Below are 21,530 nucleotides of genomic sequence, written 5' to 3'. Positions count from 1 at the left end.
ATGAACAAGCTACCGTTATGTGTCGATAGTTTAGGCGCATACTTTAACTGTACTGCTGCTTGTTTGAGATACAATAAACTAAACTTTTGATTCGAAATTGGACATTTCATGTTTAATGACCTAATACATTTTAGGTCATTGCTGCTTTAAATTTTTTTCTGCATAATCAATCTTTCTCTCCTTTCCTTCTGGAATCTGTTGTCCCATGGGTTACTGAGGCTCTGTTTGTTCTTATTCCTCAATCTTTCTTCCCTCTGCACTTTATCGTAAGTGATAAATCATCTACCTTATCGTAGATGATTTCTGTTGTCCTGTCTTTCAAGATCATTGCTCTTTTCGTGTGTTCAATATACTTAAGCCTATCTAATGAATTTATTTTAGATACTGTATTTTTCAGCTCTAAAATTTCTATTTTTTTTAACAGTTTGTATTCTCTGTAGAGATTCTCCCTCTGTTCAACCATTATGTCTCTTTTCCTTTAAATCCTGAAGCACATTTATAACTTTTGAATTTCTTTTGTACTTTAAAACCTGTTTGACTTCTGAGTCTGTTTCTTTTAATTTTTTTCTCCTATTTTTCTGCCTTTTTGCTTTTCTAGTCTTTTATTTTAGGCTGGACATTGTGGATCCTGTCTTGTCAAGGGTCAGGACTGTGTTATCTTCCTTTGAAGAATCTTAGGTTTTATTCTTACAGATAGTTAATGAACTTGTGGGGCGGCTTGTTTTTCAGCATTGTTAGGGCAGCTCTGCGGCACCTCCAGAGAAGCTCCGGGTTACACAGCCCTACTCCTAAGGCCTGGCCTCTCCAGGGTTTTAACTGAAGTTTTTGTGTCTTTAGTGAGGTCTTGCCACTCTGGCCATTTGGAATTCCTGCGTCTTCCAGCATTGTATAACCTCTAGAATTTAGATTCAGTTCACAGCTTTTTAATATCTTTTCTCTGCCAGGACTTGTGACATCTTGCTTTGCACATGGCAGCTCAATTTGGCCAAAGACTCAAGGAGCCCTCTGTGTAGACTTCTAGAGCTCCTTCTCTGACCCTCCCTCCCCTCACGTAGGCCGCCCTGCGGACCCACCTGCACCAGCGTCCCCAAAGTTCCCGTCTGCATCCTCGGCTCAGCAAGACCTCAGTGTGCCGTTTCGGCCCCACCGCCTTGCGCTCTGGCCAGGCAGAAAGTGGGCGACTACAGGGCTGTCCTTGTGTGCCTGTGTCTTGGTCTCAGCGCCGTGGTGCTGGTTGTGCAGTGTCTGAAAACAGCTGCTCCCCTTCCTGTCGGGTTTTACAGGTGCATGTGGACGGAGCGTGGCCAGAGACTGACTCCCTGTCGTGGCTGGAAGTGGAAGTCAGCCACCAGTTTTATTGTGGCTCTTTCAGAGAGAGCATGTTTTTTTTCTTCCACCTGGTTTTGGGATTTTTATTTTTGTTTTTCAGCAAAATATTTTTCTGTACCATTTTGGGGTGTTTGTATTTAACGTATCCTATTTGGAGTTTGTAGTGCTTCTTGATTATGCTGTTTGATGCCTCTGGTTAGTTTGGGAAATTTTTAACTGTTGTCTCCAAATACTCAATTTGCCCATGGCCTCCCTCCCTCCTTCCCTCCCTCCCGCCACCACCTGTGCTCCAATTACATTGTGTCTCTGTCCTATATATATGTTCTTAATCATTTTGTCTTTTCACGTTCCAGTATGGGTGTTTCCTCCTGAATAACCTTTTACTAATAGTTCACTAATTCTCCCCCAGGAGCTGCAGCGGCTGGAGACAGAGCTGGGCCGAGCCCCTGAGCGCTGGAAGGACACCTGGGACCGGGTGAAGGCCGCACAGCGCCTCGAATGCCGGCCAGACGGACATGTGAGCGGAGGTGGGGGTGGGGGTGGGCGTGTTGCCAGGAGAAAGTGGAATCTGCCCACCCCTAACGCAGGCCCCACTGTCCTGCCCCCAGGGCACCCCCGGCTCCCTGCTCGTGTCCAGTGTGCCCCACCACCGCCGCTCGCTGGGTGTGTACCTGCAGGAGGGGCCTGTGGGCTCCACCCTGAGCCTCAGCCTGGACAGCGACCAGAGCAGCGGCTCGACTGCATCCAGCTCCCGCCAGGCCGCCCGGCGCAGCACCAGCACCCTGTACAGCCAGTTCCAGACGGCCGAGAGTGAGAACAGGTGAGGGCTCCTCTGAGCAGAGTCTGGGCTCCTGGGTGGTTCCCAGTGGGGGTGCAGGTGCCTCTGTGGAGCTCTAGTCATTTCTTAGGGTGGGAGGCTGCACCGGTCCCCAAGCGTAAGCCAATGTTGGAAGGAGTTTGGAGCAGGGAGCCAGGGACCACAGCCGGGCTGCGGGAGGGGCAGGGGCTGTGCGACACCTGCATCCCACCCCGAGGCTGGAGGAGCCATGTTGCCATGGCTACCTCCCTAGACCTGCCTGTTGAGCGCTTTCTTCCTGGCTACACCTTGCCTTCCCAAGACCCCGGGGCTCTGGTGTTGTGGGGCCCTCCCTGGTGTCTGGAGGGGTGTGGTGGACCCTTCACCTCTCCATTCCGGGGATAATCCTCTTCCTGGGTCTGTTGCCCCAGGGCTTTGTGGCCCCTTGGCCAGTGGTCTGGGCGGAGCGTGGCCTGGGACAGGTGGGGCAGCTGCTGGGGCCTGCGCGTGGCTGGGCAGTGACGGCCAGTCTGGCCCCGGTTCTGCCAACGCAGGTCCTACGAGGGCACCCTGTACAAGAAGGGGGCCTTCATGAAGCCGTGGAAGGCCCGCTGGTTCGTGCTAGACAAGACCAAGCACCAGGTGAGTGACTGGTGGGGGGCGGAGGGACTGGGGAGGGGCTGCCCTGACTCTGTGGCCCTTCCAGCTGCGCTACTACGACCACCGTGTGGACACAGAGTGCAAGGGCGTCATCGACCTGGCGGAGGTGGAGGCCGTGGCACCAGGCACACCCACCATGGGCGCCCCCAAGACTGTGGATGAGAAGGCCTTCTTTGACGTGAGCCTCGGCCGGGCCCGGGAGTTGGGAGGGGGGTCTCCTGCGTGGGCCGTGGCGTCACTGACCCGCCCGTTCCCAGGTGAAGACGACGCGTCGCGTTTACAACTTCTGTGCCCAGGACGTGCCCTCAGCCCAGCAGTGGGTGGACCGGATTCAGAGCTGCCTGTCAGACGCCTGAGCTCCCCGGCCCACCGGGCTGCTCTGCTTCCAGTCGTTCCAGACCACTAGGGGTGGGCAGGGCCGCCCCGGCCATGTTTACAGCCCCGGCCCTCGACAGTATTGAGGCCCCGACCCCAGCACTTGTGTGTACAGCCCCCGCCCCGCCCCGCCCCGCCCGGCCAGCTCTAACTTATTTTGGCGTCATGGCTGAGCGCCGTGCCGGGAGGTGGCCATGGTACAGCCCCAAGATGGGCCTGTAAATAGTCCAGCCCATCAGCGTGCTGGCCCCGGCCGGCCGGCCGCAGGTGAATTGTTTCTAGAACCAGAGTCTATATAAAGAAAGAACTAACGCCGTGCTCACGTGCCTGCCTTACCCACGCCCCGATGTCAGCCCAGGGCCAGCATGTCCTCGGCCTGCCCAGCAGGTCCCTTTTGGCCCCCAGCAGGCCCCCGGTGTGGGGGGAGGCTGGCCCCGTCTCTGAGCTCCCCTGGCCCTGGCCGTGGCTTTGCTCTGGGAGGGGCCCTCAGGTGGTGCCTGGCACGGCTGGGGACAGGCGCCAGGGGAGTGGGAGAAGGGGTGGATGGTCGTTTGCCCAGCCCCCAGGCGGCTGCTCCAGCTTCAGGGAGACGGGCCGGTCCAGACGGGACGGTGGTGTCAGAGGGATCAGAGGAGGGCGGGCTCATGCCCACAGGCCCTGACCCCTCAGTTCTTGGGACTTTGCTGCAGACGCCTGCCCCTTGTCCCTGGGGCGTCCTGTCAGCAGCCCTCGATGGCCTGCGCCTCGTGTCTGTTGTTGGGCTTGTCACTCGCTGCTCCTTTCCTATTGGAGTCCATCCACCAGGGCACCTGCCCGGCTGCTGTGTCCCTGCCTATGACAGGCGCTGGCCAGGGTGGGGCTGGCAGTAGCAGGTGGAGAGAGGGCTAGGGGTGTTGTAAAGGCTGAGAGGAGGCCCAGAAAGTGTCCAGGGGTGGCCACCGGTGACCTGGCTCTCAGGTGGGAGGTGAGCAGCAGGTGCAGAAGAGGGGACGGTTCCGGTAATGATGGGCGGAGCCAGGCCCAGGTGTTGGCTGGACTGGTGGGGTGAGGGGGGGTGCTGTGTGGGCTGGGACACCTAGGGGGAGGCAAGAGGGGCCCGGGGATCCCCAGGACCGGACAGGTAGGCCCTGACCAAGGTCTCCAGCACCCAGGAAACCCATCGGTCCGAGAAGGCGGAGAAAGGACCCTGCCCTCCCAATTTCACGTTTTCGGGGTGAGGTGTGGTGGCAGCTAGGAGCAGCTGATGGCAACTGGTTGCCCCAGACGCTGCCCCAGACGCCCCCCAGGCCCAGGGCAGCGCGGGGCCTGCCGAGGCGACGCGGGCTGAGTGCTGGAGGGAGCTGGGCCTCTGGGCCCCCCTCTGGCTGAGTCACTTCTCAGACAAACCCTCCCGGGAGGTCTGGTCTCCCCCAACCCCTTCTGCTTAACCAGTGAGGACGAGGGCGGGCGGGAGGGGAAGCTGCACATAGACGGGGTCCGCAGGTCCAGCACCCTCGGCCCACCTGCCCCGACTAACATGTTTGACTCAGGAGATTCAGGCAGAGCTTTTTTCTTCTGAACAGAAAAAGCTCAGTATCTGCTCAGATTTAAAGACCTGCTGCTATGATGAGGCCTGTTCCACCCCTACCTGTCACATGGGGATGGGCCTGGGGACAGCAGTAAAGGTGTTAGAGGAGAAGACGGCCAGCCCTGGCGAGGTTGGGCCCCCAGGCCTGCAGCTGAACAGTACACAGGCTGCCAGAAAGAAGGACACAGCTTTTATTGGGGATCAGGGGTTCTGGGTGCCCTGGCAGACAATCAGAACATTAAAAATAGACTCAATGTAAAATGATCTTTTGGACCCTTCCAGGACAGCACAGCTCTGCCCAGTGCCAAGCCCCTCAGCACCCTGCCGTGCCCCCCGCCCACACGACGGGCCAGCTCCCACCAGGCACCCCACCCACCTACTCCACAGTGCTCCTGGGGACAGGGACACTCCCAGCAGGCCTAGATGGTCTTGTTTTTTTAAGGCAGTCAAATTTTGCAGCCTGGTCCAATGCCAGCTCCCCGGGCTCGGAGCAGCTACGCCCTTTGGGGTCTGAGACCCTGCCTGGCCAGATGTGCTCCTGCCCGGACGCCCACACATTTGTGGGAGCTGGGTTTCCCCTGCCCAGGCCCTCAGCTCTGCCCTGGGCCGGGGAGACCCTGCGCTGCAGCTGGATACAAAGTGCAAAATACTTGGCTCTTCCTGTACTCATTTAAAAAAAAAAAAAAATCAGTAAAAACTGAGCCTCACATCCACGCCCTTCCTGGCCCATCAGGTCCCCGTGGCAGCTCGGGGTGTGGCCCCAGCCCTGCACCTGCAGGCAGAGGCCGCACACCTGGGGCTGCTGTGCTCAGGCCCTGGGCGAGGCCGAGGTGCATCCCTGTCCTCCAGCAGGGCCCGGTGACCCAGGGCCCACTCGGGCTGGGCAGGAGAGACGAAAGCTGGGCCCTCCGACTGGTTCCAACTGCCAGCTTTACCAATGCAGCATTTATTTTAAAATTAAATTAAATTAAAAAAGAAAACCAAATTGCATCACCAGGTAGTTTTCTTGATTAAGGACGCAGCCTGGTCAGGGCGGGCCGTGGCCGGGCAGCAGCAGCATCACACGGGGCCGTTTAAGGCAGCTCCTCCTGGCAGGGCGTCCGTCTTCCTGCAGGAACAGGGCGGGGTTGGAGCCACTCAGGCTGGGGGCCCCAGGCCCTGTCTGGCTCCCCTGTGCCCTCCTTGCCCAACCTGCTCACCTGTCCTTTGTCACTGTCCCCAGGGCAACTGCCATGATGGGCCCTGGGGGTACTGCCACAGCCACTGCAGAAGAGACTGCCGTGGGGGCCACCGGGGGGCCAGCCTTGCTCGGTGCTGTGGTGGTGGTCTCCAGGGGCGCAGCCACGGCCAGGGTGGTGGTGACTTCCGCAGGGGTGGGGCGGGCAGGGTCTTGCAGCATGCTGTCCGTACACTCGGCCCTGTGTGGCAGACGTGGGCTCCGGTTACACCCTCAGTGACGCCCCAGCTCATGTGCCCGGAGACCAGCGGGGTCCAACAGTCCAGCAGGTGGCCTGGGAGCTCCACGCCGTGGGCGGCCCAGGAGTCACTTGAGCTCCAAACGCCAGGACAGGCTCCCGCCTTCCAGGCAGCGCTCAGATCCTGTTCAGCCTGAGGCCCCTTGTCCTCCAGGGGCCCAGGATGCTCCCGCTGCGTGACTTCAACTCCAGCCTCACACCACGTGGGAGGTGGGGGCCACCCAAGGACGGGAACAGGACCCTGCTGGCACCGGGGCCTGCTCTGGGGTGGTCGGGCACCCAAGGCCCAGCCTGGCCAGCAGCAGCAGAGGGCAGACCCTGAGCCAGAGGCCAGCGCAGGGAGGGGCACTCCCAGGGGGTGGGGGCTGCAAGCTGGGCCGCCCGGGCGGGCGGGGACGGCTGCAGTGCTGCAGTGGGAGTCCAGGTGGCTGTCTGCAGGGGCTGGGGAACGTGGTGCCTTACTCTGCGGATGACAATACCTGCTTTTCAGAGCAGACTTGAGAAGTTTTTTTAAGGAATGTTTAGAAAAGAGAGTAAAAGATTTAAGAGTTTCTGTGATTCTAAACTCAAGAAGGAATGAAGTCCACTCGGGGAAGTTGTGTGATGTCCAGCGCACAGGACTCTGGCCCCGGTACTGGCGTCAGCGAGGACAAGGCTCCCTCTCCCCAACAGTTGCTTCTGTGACCTTGGCCCCGCTTCCCCTGGGCTGTGACCCCACCTTGTTGCAAACCCACAGAGGGCAGGGGGGCTGGCTGGACAGCCCATGCCGTGGCTGGGGTCCCTGGAACGTGGGCCCAGGGCCTCAGGGAGCCTTGGCCAGCCACAGAGCCGGGCTATGAGCTGCAAGCAGACTGCAAGGTGAGGCTACGTGCCCAGACTGGACCTGCCACACCAGTGGGACAGGTCTGGCCTGGCACTGAGCTCACAGCCTGGCTGGGGGAGACATCCAGAGTCCCAATACCACAAGGACCCACCAGGGGTCAGTGGGCAGGGCCCTCTGAGGCATCAGACCTGCTCCACTTGTTGGGGGAGGAGGGGCAGCATGGGCCGGGAGCACCCCTGGTCCGGCCCTTCCCAACCCTGGAGCCAGGAGCGGTTGGGGACAATGGATGGACTTGAGGGCCCACAGGTACTGTTTCACTTGGAGCAGATGCCAAGTCCTCGCCCGGATGTCCAGCCTGGTGGGATCCAGCCCAGGGACCTCCCCGCTGCTCCCTAACCTCAGGGCCTTTGCACCTTCTCGCCAGGTCCACCTGACCCTGGTGCCTTCTACTGGCCCAGCCTGTGTCCCACGACAGCACCGGCTCCTGATGTGTGGGTGCTCCCAACTCCCCAAAGGCAGGAGGGGTCTGTCTGTTCACTCACGGGGCCCAGAGACCTTCTTCCTGTGGGAGGTGCACAGGGTTGAGCTCGCTAGAGGGGCCAGTGGGCCCCGGGCCCCTCGCAGGGGGGGTGTCCTCCCCCCTCCCCAGGGACGGTTCTCAGGGGGCTCAAGGGCCTCTGTCCACTTCTAACCCCAGCCAGCACTCAGGTGCCTCGAGCGCACTCCTGAGGCTCTCCCCATCCTGCTGTCCGAGCGCAACAGGCGTTTCTGCGGCGCCTGGGTTGAGGTGGCCATGTTTGAAAATTAGCATAGGCCCCACACAAAGGGGGCAGCAGACACAGTCTGGGCAGGCCCCCCAGATGCACATCTGCCGGACAGTGAGTCAAGGGCCGCATCCTGTCCCCGTCACCCAGGGCACTGCAAGTGCCGGGCAGCTCAGCCACTCCCGGAACCCCCAAAGCTGGCTGTGCTCTCCAATCAGGCCCTCTGTGGCAGGGGCTGCCCCCCATGTCCCCGGCTGCCATCTGGGCCACTGAGGCCCCATCTTCTCATCTTAATTACTTACAACAGAGAAAACAGACACTGCGTCAAAGAAGCCCCCCCAACCTATCCACCCTCTACTTAAATGCAACGGCGCCAGTCCCCACCCCGATTCCTGAGCCAACTCCCGAGAGGTCATGGGGCCCTGGTCGCTCAGAGCTGAGGACAGAGCTGGAAGCCACACTGAGCACCAGGGGCCTGGGCAGGCCGCCACCCCCTCACCTGCCGACAACGGCCTCCTCGGTCCTGGCCTCTGCGGGCTGCAGGGGGACCTCCTGGCTGGGGCCCCTGCGTGCGGTTTCCGTGGCACCAGCTGCCTTCTCGTCATCCTCGCTGTCGGATCCCCCCGAGGAGCTGCTGTCGGAGACCACCAGGGGGGCCTTCCTGGTGACACACACATTCCAGGCACACGGGGAGGCTGGGCCAACTGCAAAACAGGAGGACTGTGATGTCCAGTGAGGGCAGAAGGACAACCAAGCCCAGCCGCTGTGGCCTCAGAGCCCCCAAGCCCGTGCGGGGCAGCGTACAGCCTGAGACACACGCTGTGCCGCCTGCACGTGTGTGACCGTGCAGGAACCGTGTGCGGGGCAGATGGCTCACGCTCTTGCTGCGTGCTCTCCACGCAGGCTGTCCTGTACCCCACCCACGAGACAGGCACTGTGCCCTGGTCTCAGACCAGGAAGCAGAGGCCTGAGGGCCCCCTCAGCCCTGTGTGGCCCTGCCACGGCTCCATGTCCAAGGGACAGAAGTGTTGGGGCCAGCTGTCACTCGCCTGGAGCTCTCAGCCTGCTCGGGGTGAACTTCTGAGCCTGACAGGGGGTTGGGGGGCCAAGGGCTTTGATCAGGCCCCAGGACGGCTTCCTGCCGCCAGCCCATCCGCACACTTCTCTACACTGGAACCCCAGTGCTGCTGCCCAGGACGCGGGCGCAGACCTGGGCCAAGCAGCCTGGTCAAATCGGGGTCAAAGGGCAGCCTGATGGCCTGGCTGCCCCCACCCCCCATGGCTGGGGATCCCATCTGCATGTGGCTGGGCCAGTCCCACAGGCGCGTGCAAGCCCAGCATCACCACTGAGTCGTGGCCTCCTCTGGGGCCTTGGCCACCTCCTCCCACTGTCCCTAAGGAGGGGTGGCCTCAGGCCTCGGAACTGGGTAAGGCCAGACCCCCTCCAGCAGCGCAGGTGCCGCATCGCTGCTCCCACTCACAGGCTTTCTCCAGGTCCTGGCCGCGGCCGCCCTCGGCAGGGCTGTGTTCCGTGTCCACGGGGGAGCTGCACCTGGGCCCTGACTCGGAGCTGCAAACAAGGACAGGGTCAGGGAGAGCCCTTGGGGGATGGGCACCCACTGACCCCGACCCCGACCCCGACGGGGCTTCCTGGCACAGCCCCCCACTTTACCAGCAGAAAGGCTGGAAGTCGGAGAACTTGGCCCAGCCTCTCTCCTCTGGAGCCAAGGCGCTGGCTGCCCACACGCTGGAACCCATGTCCCTCACCACTCCTGGGGCCGTGGGTGTCGCGTTCACTGGGTCATCAAACACCGCCGTCCACGCAGTGCCCTCTGGGGAGAGACACGGCAGTCAGCGGTGGGAGGCCTGGGGTGCCGTGGGCAAAGGGGAGGCAGCATCTCCCACCCCGGGGTCCAGCCCTTGGCAGGAGCATAGGGCTATTCCCAGGAAGGACGCTTGGCCTGTGCCCTCTGCTGGGCAGTGCCCTGGGAGAGCTCCCCACCAGCGGTGCGTGGCCCCCCCAGGCCTCTCAACACGGAGAGCAAGAGGGGCGGATCAAGGGTTCTGATAAACCACCGTCACCCCTGGGGTGCATGTGAGTCACCCTGTGCCCATGACGTGGGGCCATTGGGCACCTGTGGGCCCTCCTCGGGCCTCCAGCAGGGCTGACGGCGTGGAGGGGCCGTGGCTGCCCCCACACGCCGTCCACGGTGTCCTGACCAGGACCAGGTTGGGGGAGGCAGGGCAGCTCGCCAAGCACTGCTGCCCCTTCCCTGGCTTTGTGTACGGGCCACCTTCCTCCTGCTGGGGACGTTCCTGCCTCCCCAGGGTCCCCCAGCCCATCTTCTGTCTCAGCCCAGCACTTTCCAACACAGACCCCGCCCCTCCCCCAAGTCTGCGCCTCAGTGCTGCCCTGGCCTGCAGGGTGGAGGCGAGAAGAGGGTCTGCTGCGGGGCGGGACCTGTGGGCTGGACTAGCTCCTGCCCGGCTGTGCCACTGTGCTGCAGGCTGAGGGGTGGTCGCCACGCAGGAGACAGTGCTGGTGCTGCCCAGACTGTGGGGCAAGTCCCTGCTGGGGACCAGCTGGACACCAGACACCACCCGTGGAGATGCGGCTGAGTGGCCACAAGAGAGGGCAGAAGCAGGAGACCCCCTGGTGCAGGGCGCAGCGCACAGCGGGCCCTGCCCGGAAAGCTGGGCGCCTGCTGCCCCAGGGGAGCTGCGCAGGCACCTGCGGACAGGTGCAGGCCCAGGCCACTGGCAGCCCAAGATGCTTCGGCTCCAAATGAAGCCCCCCCAACACCCAGGATACCGCGTCCTGTCCCCAACACCTTAGTCCCCTGCCCGGCCCCAGCACTACCTTCTGTATCAGCCTCCATGGGGGGACCTTCGTTGCTCACAGGGACCGTGGGGGTGCCTGCCCCAGGCGTGTCCCTGTCTGCTTCCAGGCGCACCTTCCCGTCCCGGCCTTTGTGCTCCAGGCCATTCTTTGAGCAGCTCTCTGAGGCCTGGGGGGCTCCAAACCTTGAGAGAGGGCACGAAGTCAGACACCTACTGGGTCAGGGTGGGCACTCAGCACCAGACGGTTTGGGGGGCGGGGGCTGGGGCTGGGGCCAGGAGGGTCTCTAGACAGGAGCATTGATTGGCTCCAGGCCTCAGCTCTGGGCGCCTCTAGTCACCCTCTCCAGGCCCTGGGGCTCCCGCTCTGCGAGAGGCGGTATAACCACCAGCACAGTGGCCGGGCATCCGACGCCTGTTCCCTAGGCCTTGTGCCTCTCGGCAGAGCTTCAGAAGGATGGGGGCCCCGCACCTGGCTCTGGCCATCGCCCGGGTGACACAGCGAGTCTCCTTGTCTTCCCAGATGTCCTCCTCCTCGTCATCGTCAAAGGGCTGGATGCGGTCGCTGCAGCAGGCCTCAAACAGAGCTGCGCTGGGCTGCAAGACAGAACACTGAGGTCAGTTTCTTGAGGGTCTCAGGGAGGCAGGAGGCCCTGGGCTCCCAGAGGGGCTTAGCTCTCAGGATGTGGGAGGCCTGCCTGGCTGGAGGGTGGGATAGGGGCAGCAAGGCGGCAACTCTGCTCCGAGCGCCCACAGGGGGCCCCTTCTAGCCCTGCCACACAAGTCCCACTGGCTCAGGGCTCCCCACGCATCCCCCCCCCCACAAAAGCTGAGCCCCAGGCACAGCCTGAGCCGTCTGGGCAAGCAGGACAAAAGACGGCCGCGTGCCCCACCCCACCAACGTGCCCGCGGCCCCCGGAGCAGCCCCTGCTCACTCACACTGTCCTCGTCAGCATGGATGTTGAAGTTAATCTCCGAGATCCTGTCAAACGGGGCACTGCAAGAGCAAGGGCGACCCTCAGCCCTCCTCTGCCAGCGCTGGTCTGTGTGCTTGGCGCCCTCAAGCGGCCAGGGCACATTTGCCGTCTGCTGGGGGACACCAGGCTACATTCCCGCTAAGACCCCAGGGAGGGGCGGGGAGGGCCAGAGGGTCTCCGGGCACATCTGAGAGACTCACTTGATGTTGTCGTCTTGGTCTGCAAACTCCTCGTCATTGAAGCCAAACTGATCCACGAAGTTGGCCGTCATCTGCTGGATCTGGTACTCGGAGAAAGCCTGGCAGGGAGGGCACCTGTCACAGAGCAGGCCTCAGACCCCGGGCCACTCTGTGGGACCAGAATCTCTCAGGCTGTTCAGGAGTTTCTCTTCCAGCAAAAGTGGGCACTAAATTCTGTCTGTTGAGGGCTCAGGATGCCATCAAAACTCAGGCTGCACGTTCACGACGGTCACGTCGGAAGTGACGCCTCACTGGCTCCACATTTTGAGTGTGGCCTCACCAAGGTGAAGCGACTTTGCAGCCCTCCCCCCAGACCCCCTCTCCCCTACGGATGCTTGGGGATGAGCCACCTCTCCCCTTCGCTAGTGAGGCGCCAGCGGGGACACGGCTAGAGGACTAGCAGCCAGCAAGCGCACACAGGCGCTGGGAAGGGCCCGGCAGGGTGCAGAGTGCCGGCCACACCCTCACCTGCTGAAGGGACAGCTCGTTAGGGAAAGCACCCTCAATGTCCTCGTCCTCACTTGAGGAGTGAAGGTGGTGAGTGCTCACCTAAAACACAGGCCAGACGGGGTGGGAGTGTGAGCCAGCCCAGCGCCCCAGACCCCGTCCAGCCCAGAGCCCCAGAGCCCGTCCAGTCCAGCGCCCCAGGGACCCTGCCCAGCCTGGCACCTGTCAGACCTCTGGGCCTGGGAGGCCACGCCATAAGGAGGTGCCCAGGTGAGGCTGAGGCCACATGACGGCCCAACCCCCTGTTGCAGGTGGCACATGTGGCCTCAGACAAAAGGAAACCTCTGCCAGCAAGCTACAGCTGCTGACGTGGGAGGGAGGGGACCCAGGGGTCGCACCAGCTCTGCACAGAGGTCCTCAGGGAGCCAGCCCTGGCTGTCACACAGGACAGGGTCTGTGCTATGGACACCAGGCCAGAGGCTGCGCCGCATGCTTGCAGGGCACCCACGTGCTAGAGGAGCAGGCAGGACCGCGGCCCAGGCGTGTGCTGCCTCCCGCCTCCCTCGGCCTGAGCGCAGGGCAGAGGCAGGAACATCTGCGGTGTCCTCACACCGCGCTGCACGCCTCAGGAGCAGCCTGAGCCTCCTCACCAGGTCCACAGTGTTCCTGCGGTTGGTCTCGGTCAGCGTCTCCTCCACAAAGCTCTCCCAGCGGCCACGGCAATCCGCAGGGAGCCCTGCAAGGGAAGTGCCGCCCGGTGAGCCCTTGGGGGCTCCGTGCAGGTGGTGCAGGGCACCCAGGAGCTCCGGCAGGTGCATCCTGGTCCTGGGATGCTGGGGCGGTGCTGCCATGGTCAGCCCATCTGAGGCACAAAGCAGGGGCTTGCGGGATGGGAAGGGCTGTGCAGGCCTCGGGGCCACAGGAAGGACTGGGCACAGCACCGCTGAGCAGGGCTACGGAGACCCCAGTGGGCACCAGAGCTCTCAGCGTGCTGGTGTGCGAGCCCCGAGCAGCTCCCAGACACACAGAAGCTGGAACAGAGGCTGAGAAAGCATGCCGACTGCCTTCTCCATGCCCGTTCCCAGGCAGCCTGCAGGCGTGTGTGTGCGTGTGCATGTGCGTGTGTGTGCGTCTATCTGTGGCGGCATGTCAGAGCCCCAGAAAGATTCATGTGGGAGTAAAGAGCTTCCTGCATGCCCCTCATCTCCCCTAACTGCCCCCATCTGGGGCAGCCTTCCCTGGCCCTGCCTCCACCCCATCTGCTGTGCCCCTCTAGCGGCACAGGGACCTCCTCCTGCCACGCTTGCCAAGCCACCCTGGCCACGCAACCTCCTCACATGCGACAACGGACCAAAGGCCTGACCTCATCAGGGCCATGGAGCATGACCGAGGAGATCACCTCCCTGTGGTCCCGGGACAGGCCCAAAGCAGGGACTTGCTGGAGGGAAGGAGAACCACCCAGAGCTTCCCCACCTACCTGCCCAGGGGACCTAAACAGGAGAGGGCCATGGCTGAGACCACCCTCAGGGGTAACAAGGTGGCCAATCAGACAGGGCCACGGGCCAGCACCCACCTCTGCCCTACGGGCTGTCCCGGCACTCACGTAACCCACTGTGTTGTGGTTTTCTCAACAACATGATGTGGAGCAGATCCCAGCACCTTCCCGAGAGGCTGTGCCTGCTTCAGGCTCCCAAGCACCTGGGGTCTGGGTCTGATGCCAAACGGGCCGCCCTGCGCCAGCCAGACCACCTTCTCACATCCCTGTGGGGCTGCAGCCCCAGACTGAGGGCCAGGCCCCCCGGACAGACTCACTTGTCGTGAACACCATTCACTGAGTACAAGCATCCATCTCACCGACTCGGCTCTGTATGAGCTGGAGACAGACTGTCCTGGCCGTGACAGGAGGTGTGACTGCCACCCACCAGCAAACTTGGGGTCCTAACTGCAAAGTCCTCGCCCATCCGTGCACACACCACCAGCTCCTGGGGATCTCTGAGTCCACCTGCCTGTCCACTCTGACCACACCTCGAGGGGCCTGGGCACACCCTACTCAGGCTTGCAGGGTGTCTTCCTCCTCCCCAGCGGGGCCACATGGGCCCATCTAAGCCACCTGCCCCCCCCGACCCCTCCCCTGCTCAACCCCTGCACTCAGGACAGAAGACAAGGACGTGGCCACAGAGCTAGACTGTGCCCAGGACACGAGAGTGGCAGGAAGGAGTGGGCAGTGGAGGGTGCCCGGGGTATCGGGTGCCATGGGCAGAGAGTGGGGTGGGGCCCAGATGGGGGTGCCTCACAGGCTGCACTGGGGGCTGCTCTGCTCAGGGCCCAGAACAGAACTGCCCACCCCCAACAGGGCTTGGGCTGCTGTGGGCATGTCCCTACCACCTGCTCTTAGGAACCAGGACGCCACCTTCTCCCCTGGTTCCCCTGAGACTCGTGCTAGGAAGGTCCCCAAAACCACCTGAGCTCAGAGCAAAGCAGGAATGTGGACCAGGACTGCCACACTCAGGCAGGACTCTGGGTGGCCCGTGAGCTGCAAGAGAGCCTGGCAATGCTTATGGCTTCTGAGTGCAAGCCCGGACCTGTCCCTGGCAGCGCCTGGGTCTCCTGTGCCACCTACTCAGATGCCTGACAGGGTCTCCACGTGTCCCCCACAGAGCCGACACACCGGACCTGGCCCACCCTGGGCAGAGCTCCGACAGGGGACGGGGAGGAAACGAGGGAGGCTGCAGGGTCCATCCCACCCAGCGTGGTGCGGTCACCGCCTGCTGGCGGCAGGGGCCAGAGGGCAGCATCTGGCAGTGGCACTTAGGCTGCAGCTCCAGTCGGGGCCCCTGGCACCCACTACCAGCAGGGGGTGACCAGGGGCGAGGGGCTCACCTCGGATGACCTCGCGGATGTGGGTCTGCACGGGCCCACGCTCCAGGTTCTGTACCACCGCATTGGCGATCCTCGTGAGGTGGCCCATGTTCCCGCGCCTCATGCCACCCGCAGCCCTGAAAGCAATAGGCACCATCAGGGCGGCCACACGGCCTTGCCAGACCAGGGCGGGGAGAGCTGCCCAACCAGGCCCTCAGGCTGGTCTCCAGAGTAGCCGCCTGGCCCTGCCCACAAGACACCCTCGTCTGGAAAGCACCTGCCATGTGCAGCGGGTTCATCTACCTCCCACCAAGAGGTGCTCATGAAACAGACACTGCCCTCGCCCCACTGTACAGATGAGAAAACTGAGGCAGAAAGGCTGTGCTGTGGCCCCCGTGGAGCAGGAACTGAGCCCAGGACCGTCAGCTGCAAAGTTCGGGCCCAGCACGCGGCGGGACAGGGCGTGGCCTCCACAGCCCCAGGCCGGCTCAGCCTTTCCTCACCCTACAGGAGGACCCAGGGCCGCGTCCACACTGCACTGGACCCCCGTAGCAGGACAGCAAATGGGCAGGGACAGCCTTGGGCCCTGGCACAGGACAATGAGCAGGACAGGCTTCCTGACCCGAGGGAATACTCAGTTAGGCAGAAGACACAGAAAAATTAAAATAAAGACACATCCCTGAGTACAAGTACTGAGGAGGGTGCCCACGTTCTTGGGGAAGAGGAAGATGGGCATGGGAACACACGTGGGCAAAGCCCAGGCAAGGCGGCCGGACAGGGACCAGAGCAGACTCCGGGAAGGGGCTGCCCCTGGCCCCAGTGCAGGCCTGGCCATACCTTGGCCTGCCCTTGTCAGCTCCCTGTGTCCTCCCTGGGTGGCATCCACAGCTGTGTGCCCAGTAGCAGGACCCCCTTCCACGGCGGCCCCGGGGCACAGGGCTGTGCTGTGCACCTGACGGCCACACTGAGCCTGCAGTTACACGTGTAGTGTCACCACTGGCCTGGCGAGGGGCAGCTCTGCATCCCCGACTGGCCGGGCCCGGGTCCCTCAGAGGCGCACACCTCAGTGTCCAGGCGGCTCTTACTGTGTGTGGTCGTTGGCTTCCCAGGCCTCCAGGATCCTCTGCACCAGGCAGCACTTCTGGAACAGCTGTGGGGTGGGTGGCGTGAGTCGGGCTCTGCAAGGCTGCACCCCACCCCCCGGACTGAGCAGGGCCAGCAGCCACAGGTCTGAGTGGACCCTGCAGGCAGCGAGGAAGTCAGCACCGAGGACCCTGTGGGCTGCGACACACGTACAGCCCCCCGACCCAGAGGGAGGGGCTGCCAGGACCCCAAAGGCTCCCGCTGCTGAGCGCCCTGAAGTGCAGCATGCCCCGCTCCCTTCCGCCTCCTGGACACCCTGGCCCCTCTGGCCATTCTCCACCTCCTTCCTCAGTGCCCAGAAAGAAGGGCTGAGGCCCTCAGCAATTTTCTCACTTGCAGGCCCTGACACAGACTGTTCCTGTGCCTAGGACGTCTGGGCAACTCACACCCTTACACACCCACGGCCTATCTGGGTGAGGGTCTCTTGCTGGCCTGCTTGGCCCCTGCACACCCCTCCCCACCACGTGGCTCTCACCACCCCCTGGGTGGCCAGCTGCGGGCCAGACTGGACCCGTCTCCCCCAGTGCTGAACCCGGCCGGGCCTGCACACAGAAGGCGCCAGCACACCTGCCCTGGGCGGGCAGAGTTCGACCTGCAAGTCCACTGCAGCCCCGATGTCTATGGGGCCTCTGGCCAGATGTCCGGGGAGCCCCCTTCTAAGCCTCTGCCCTCCCCTCAGCTGCGCCACTCGGGCAAGGCCACCTGCTGCCACCCCCACCCTCCCAGGCCAGTGGCCTCAAATGGCATCTGAGCCCTGTTTGTGCTCATGGCACCAAGCTGCTCCCTTCCTTCCTTCCCTGAGGACACTCAGAAAGGCCTGCTCTCTGCCAGGTGTGACCATGCAGATGCAGGGCGGCAGTGAGACATGGACGTGGACACTAGCACTGCACACAGCCCCAGGAAGAGACAGCTGTGAGCACACGACTGCATGGCCTTCCCAGGGGACAGAGAAAGGACTGTCATGGAGAAGGTGAAGGCACCTAGTTTTTAAAAGGTCCAAATCCCCAGAAGGTTTTCTCATTAGAATTTGACACATTTTCTCTCTTTCCCCTGCTTTTTCCCTCCTGGTCTGGGCTAAGAGGGAGCCTCAGACACCGCGGGGACACCCCAGCACAGCCTGGAAGGAGGGGCACGCTGGGGGCAGCATCCAGGTGACTCCTCCCCCTTCATGGGCGGCAGCCGACAACAGGTGAGACCAGCCCAGTACAGATGCTGCCTCACCATCCCTCCCCGGCCACTAGCGCTGTGACCTGGCAACCCTGGGTGTCTGTCTGTGATTTGGCATCCGTGGCACCCCCCACACGGGAGGGTCACAGACCATACACGAGGCCCTGGCAGCGCTGGCCGCAGAACACCCACAATCGATGTTGACATCAACATGGTCTGGATAGGCTCAGGCTGCAGCGGGAAGTGTCACAGGGATGGTGGCTTGGACTTACATGGGTCACCATCATGTTCTCAGGGAGGCCAGCGGCAGGCTGGGGGGTCTCCAGGCTCCCGTTGGCGTTCGCGGGCAGAGGCTCCGCCCTGCTCTCGGATCCGCTGGCGTCTGCTCTCTCCTCCCGGGCGGCGTGGGAGAGAATGGCGGCTATGCATAGTTCCACTTGGAAGTGCAGAAAGTTATTCCAGGTATATTTAAAAAACAAGTCCTGGGTAAACAGAGAACAGAAGAAACTTCTTAGGTTGTTTTTTTCCTAACAGCTGAACCACAAAGATGAAGGGAAACCATCCCCAGACGTTACACCCTAACTTCTCACATGTTCAGTCTCGGGAGGCCAGGAAACTGCTCTAGGATTGTCCCTTGTGACCCACTGCTCCTTCAGGCAGCTTTTTCAAAGAGCCACCAACTCCTCTGATCCCCTGCCTGCTGGTTTCTGTCCCATTAACCTCTGCCCCTTATCTGAATAACAGTCTTCCCGTTTTCTGTGGGTTTACGCTATTGTCCTTAAGATGGACGTTTAACTCATTAATTTTTAGCCTTTCTTCTTTCCCAGTCTGGTTTTTTTTGTGGGTTTTTTTTTTTTTTTTTTGAGACACAGTCTCACTCTCTTGCCCCAGCTACAGTGCAGTGGCATCAGCTCACAGCAACCTCCCACTCCTGGGCTCAAGCGATCCTCCTGCCTCCGCCTCCCAAGTAGCTGGGACTACAGGCGTGCACCACCGTGCCTGGCCTTCCAGTCTGTTTTTTAAACGCTATACATTTTCTTGTATAAAACCCACCTTACATTCCACATTTTGCTATATGGCGTTTTTATTTTTCTTCAGTTCTAAGTATTTGAAGATTTCCTTTATGATTTTGTCTCTGACCCATGAGTTACTGGAAGAGTGTTAAACTCTTAAGCACACAGGGATCCATCCAGGAGGAGCAGACGAAGTGTGAGCCCAAATCCAGGCAGCGCAGGCTGAAGCCCAGAGGAGGTTCTGGCCATCTCGGGACTTCCCAGAAGACAGAGGCGGCTGAACAAGGACAAGCTTCTGTCCTGTCTCCCAGACAGCCTCTTCCAGCCCAGGACAGTGAAGGGACAAGGGCCACCTCACACATACCAGGGTCCAGAGCAGCCTGTGTCCCAGACCCTCTGCTGCCCACAGGGAGAGGGGACATGCTGGGGGGATGGGGATGGAGAGTACACTCCACACCCAGATATGAGTTTGGGCCCCTTGTACACCAGGAAGTGCGGAGCTGGAGAAAGGCAGGAAGCCCATCTGTTTGACGTACTCCTGAATTCAAACTGAATTCAGCACCATATTAAAAGAACTGCATACCATGATCATGTAGGGTTCATTCCTGGAATGGAAGGATAGTTTAACAAATGAAAATCAATCAAGGTAACACACTACATTAATGGAATGAAGGACAAAAGCCAAATGATCATCTCAATTCATACAAAAAAAAAAAAAAGGCATTTAAAAAAGTTCCACATACTTTCTTGATAAAAATAATCAATAACTAGGAATAGAAGGAAACTTCTTCAACATGATAAAGGCATCTACGAAAAGCCCACACCTAATAACATATTCACTGCTGAAAGACGGAAAGCTCTTCCCCTAAGATCAGTACCAAGGCAAGGACGCCCACTCTCACCTCCTCCACCCAACAAGTACTAGAAGGCCTAGCCAGAGCAATTAGGCAAGAAAAGGAAATAAAAGGCACATCCAAATTGGAAAGGAAAAAGTAAATTATCTCTGTTCCCAAAATATATAGGAAATTCTAAAGATTCCACATAAACTGTTAGAACTAATAAATGAATTCAGCGAAGTTGTACAATACAAAATCAATACCAAAAAATCAGCTGCATTTCTATATACCAGCAATTAGCAGTCCAAAAAGGAAATTAAGTAATTTTATATATGATAGCACCCAAAAGAATAAAATACTTAAGAATAAATTAAACCAAGGAGGTAAAAGACTTGTACACTGAAAACTATGGAAGATACTGGTGAAAGAATTTAAAGACCTATTTAAATAAACAGGAAAACACCCGTGTTCATGGATTGAAGACTTAATATTGTTGAGACAATACTACCCAAAGTGATCTACAAATTCAATGCAACCTCTATCTCAATAACATTTTTTTTTTTTTTTGCAGAAATGAAAAAAACCCATCCTAAAATTCATATGGAATCTCAAGGGACCCTGAATAGCCAAAACAATCTTGAAAAGAAGAACAAAGTTGGAGAACTCACACTTCCTACTTTCAAAACTTACTACAAGGCTACAGTAATCAAAACAGTGTGGCACTGACATAAGGACAGATAAACAGACCAAAGGAATAGAATAGAGAGCCCAAGAATAATCCTTCACATATGTAGGTCAACTGATTTTCAACAAGGGTGCTAAGACCACTCAGTGAGGAAAGGACAGTCTTTTAAACGAGTAGTGCAGGGAAAACTGATTATCCACACAGCAATAATAAAGTTGAACCGCTACACTACACCATGAGCAAAAATTAACTCCAAGTAGATCAAAGACCTAAACACAGGAGCTAAACTATAAAACCTTTTGAAGAAAACAGAGGAAAAGCTTCATGACATCGGATTTGACAATGATTTCTTGTGTATGAGACCAAAAGCACAAGCAACAAAAGAAAAAAAAAAGGTAACTGTATTTCATCAAAATTAAAACTTTTGTGTGTCAAAGGTCACTACTGGCTCAGTGCAGTGGCTCACGCCTGTAATCCCAGCACTTTGGGAGACTGAGGTGGGAGGATCGCTTGAAGCCAGGAGTTTGAGACCAGCCTGGACAAAAGAGCGAGACCCCGTCTCTATAAAAGATTTTAAAAATCTGCCAGGCATGGTGGCATGTGCCTGGAGTCCCAGCTACTCAAGAGGCTGAGGCAGGAGGATCAATTGAGCCTGGGAGTTCAAGGCTACAGTGGGCTACTATTGTTGCCACTGCACTCTAAGACTGGGTGACAGAGTGAAACCTTGTCTCTTAAAAAAAAAAAAAGGTTACTATCAAGAGTAAAAATATAACCCAAAGAAAGGAAGAAAATATTTGCAAATCATATATCTGATAAAGGATTAATATCCAGAATATATAAAGAACTCCTACAACTCAAACAAAAAAATAAACCACCCAACTCAAAAATGGGCAAAGAACTTGAATAGACACTTCTCCAAAGAAGATACACAGATGGCCAACAGACACATGAAAGATGCTCAATATCACTAAGCATTACGGAAATGCGAATCAAAGCCAGCATGAGATATCACCCCCCACACAGAGGGTGGCTAGTGTCAAAAGAAGGAAAACAACACGTATTGGTGAGGGTGTAGAGAAGACACAATCCTCGATGGTAGGAATGTAAAATGGTGCAGTCCCTGTGGAAAATAGTTTCGTGGTTCCTTAAAAAGTAAACCACAGAATTGCCCTGTGATCCCACAATTCCACTCCCAGGTATACATCCAAAAGTACTGAAAGCAGAGACTCAGATATTTGTACACACACATGCACAGCAGTATTACAACAGCCAAAAGGTAGAAGCAACCCAAGTGTCCACTGATGAATGGATAAACAAAGTGCAGTCTATAATACAATATAGTAATTCAGCCTTAAAAAGGAGGGAATTTTTGACACACACTACAATACTGGGCGAATCTTAGGGACATTATGATAACTGAAATAAGCCAGTCACAACAAAAAATACTCTGCTGGGTGCAGTGGCTCACACCTGTAATCCTAGCACTTTGGGAGGCCAAGGCAGGAAGACTGCTTGAGACCAGGAGTTCTAGAACACC

At 59.0% G+C, this 21,530-nt stretch overlaps 2 protein-coding genes across 8 annotated transcripts in view; one reads left to right on the top strand and one right to left on the bottom strand.

Annotated features, from left to right (window-relative positions):
* Positions 1 to 3,336, top strand: part of SBF1 (SET binding factor 1) — a 33,600-nt gene extending 30,264 nt beyond the window's left edge. The window contains exons 36-40 of one of the 3 annotated variants that reach the window (XM_069490010.1): positions 1,739 to 1,846; positions 1,938 to 2,149; positions 2,680 to 2,767; positions 2,832 to 2,963; positions 3,043 to 3,336. In XM_069490010.1, coding sequence (XP_069346111.1) covers positions 1,739 to 1,846; positions 1,938 to 2,149; positions 2,680 to 2,767; positions 2,832 to 2,963; positions 3,043 to 3,141 — 639 coding nt within the window. In that variant the 3' untranslated portion in view covers positions 3,142 to 3,336. The remainder of the gene's footprint in view (positions 1 to 1,738; positions 1,847 to 1,937; positions 2,150 to 2,679; positions 2,768 to 2,831; positions 2,964 to 3,042) is intronic. The other 2 variants (XM_069490011.1, XM_069490012.1) reach the window with 2 other exon arrangements.
* Positions 3,337 to 4,878: 1,542 nt separating this feature from the next.
* PPP6R2 (protein phosphatase 6 regulatory subunit 2) overlaps positions 4,879 to 21,530 on the bottom strand; it is an 80,881-nt gene continuing 64,229 nt past the window's right edge. For 2 of the 5 annotated variants that reach the window (XM_069490723.1, XM_069490725.1), the window contains 14 exons: positions 17,732 to 17,941; positions 16,235 to 16,299; positions 15,171 to 15,286; positions 12,941 to 13,026; positions 12,312 to 12,392; positions 11,805 to 11,902; positions 11,567 to 11,624; positions 11,100 to 11,224; positions 10,650 to 10,813; positions 9,462 to 9,621; positions 9,271 to 9,359; positions 8,289 to 8,493; positions 5,927 to 6,145; positions 4,880 to 5,835 (listed from right to left, as the gene is read on the bottom strand). In XM_069490723.1, coding sequence (XP_069346824.1) covers positions 5,787 to 5,835; positions 5,927 to 6,145; positions 8,289 to 8,493; positions 9,271 to 9,359; positions 9,462 to 9,621; positions 10,650 to 10,813; positions 11,100 to 11,224; positions 11,567 to 11,624; positions 11,805 to 11,902; positions 12,312 to 12,392; positions 12,941 to 13,026; positions 15,171 to 15,286; positions 16,235 to 16,299; positions 17,732 to 17,941 — 1,725 coding nt within the window. In that variant the 3' untranslated portion in view covers positions 4,880 to 5,786. The other 3 variants (XM_069490720.1, XM_069490721.1, XM_069490722.1) reach the window with 3 other exon arrangements.

Source organism: Eulemur rufifrons, chromosome 16 (assembly GCF_041146395.1).
Source record: "Eulemur rufifrons isolate Redbay chromosome 16, OSU_ERuf_1, whole genome shotgun sequence".
NCBI lineage: Eukaryota > Metazoa > Chordata > Mammalia > Primates > Lemuridae > Eulemur > Eulemur rufifrons.
Note: the sequence above shows the minus strand (reverse complement) of the source record. Positions and strands in the feature narration are given on the sequence as shown.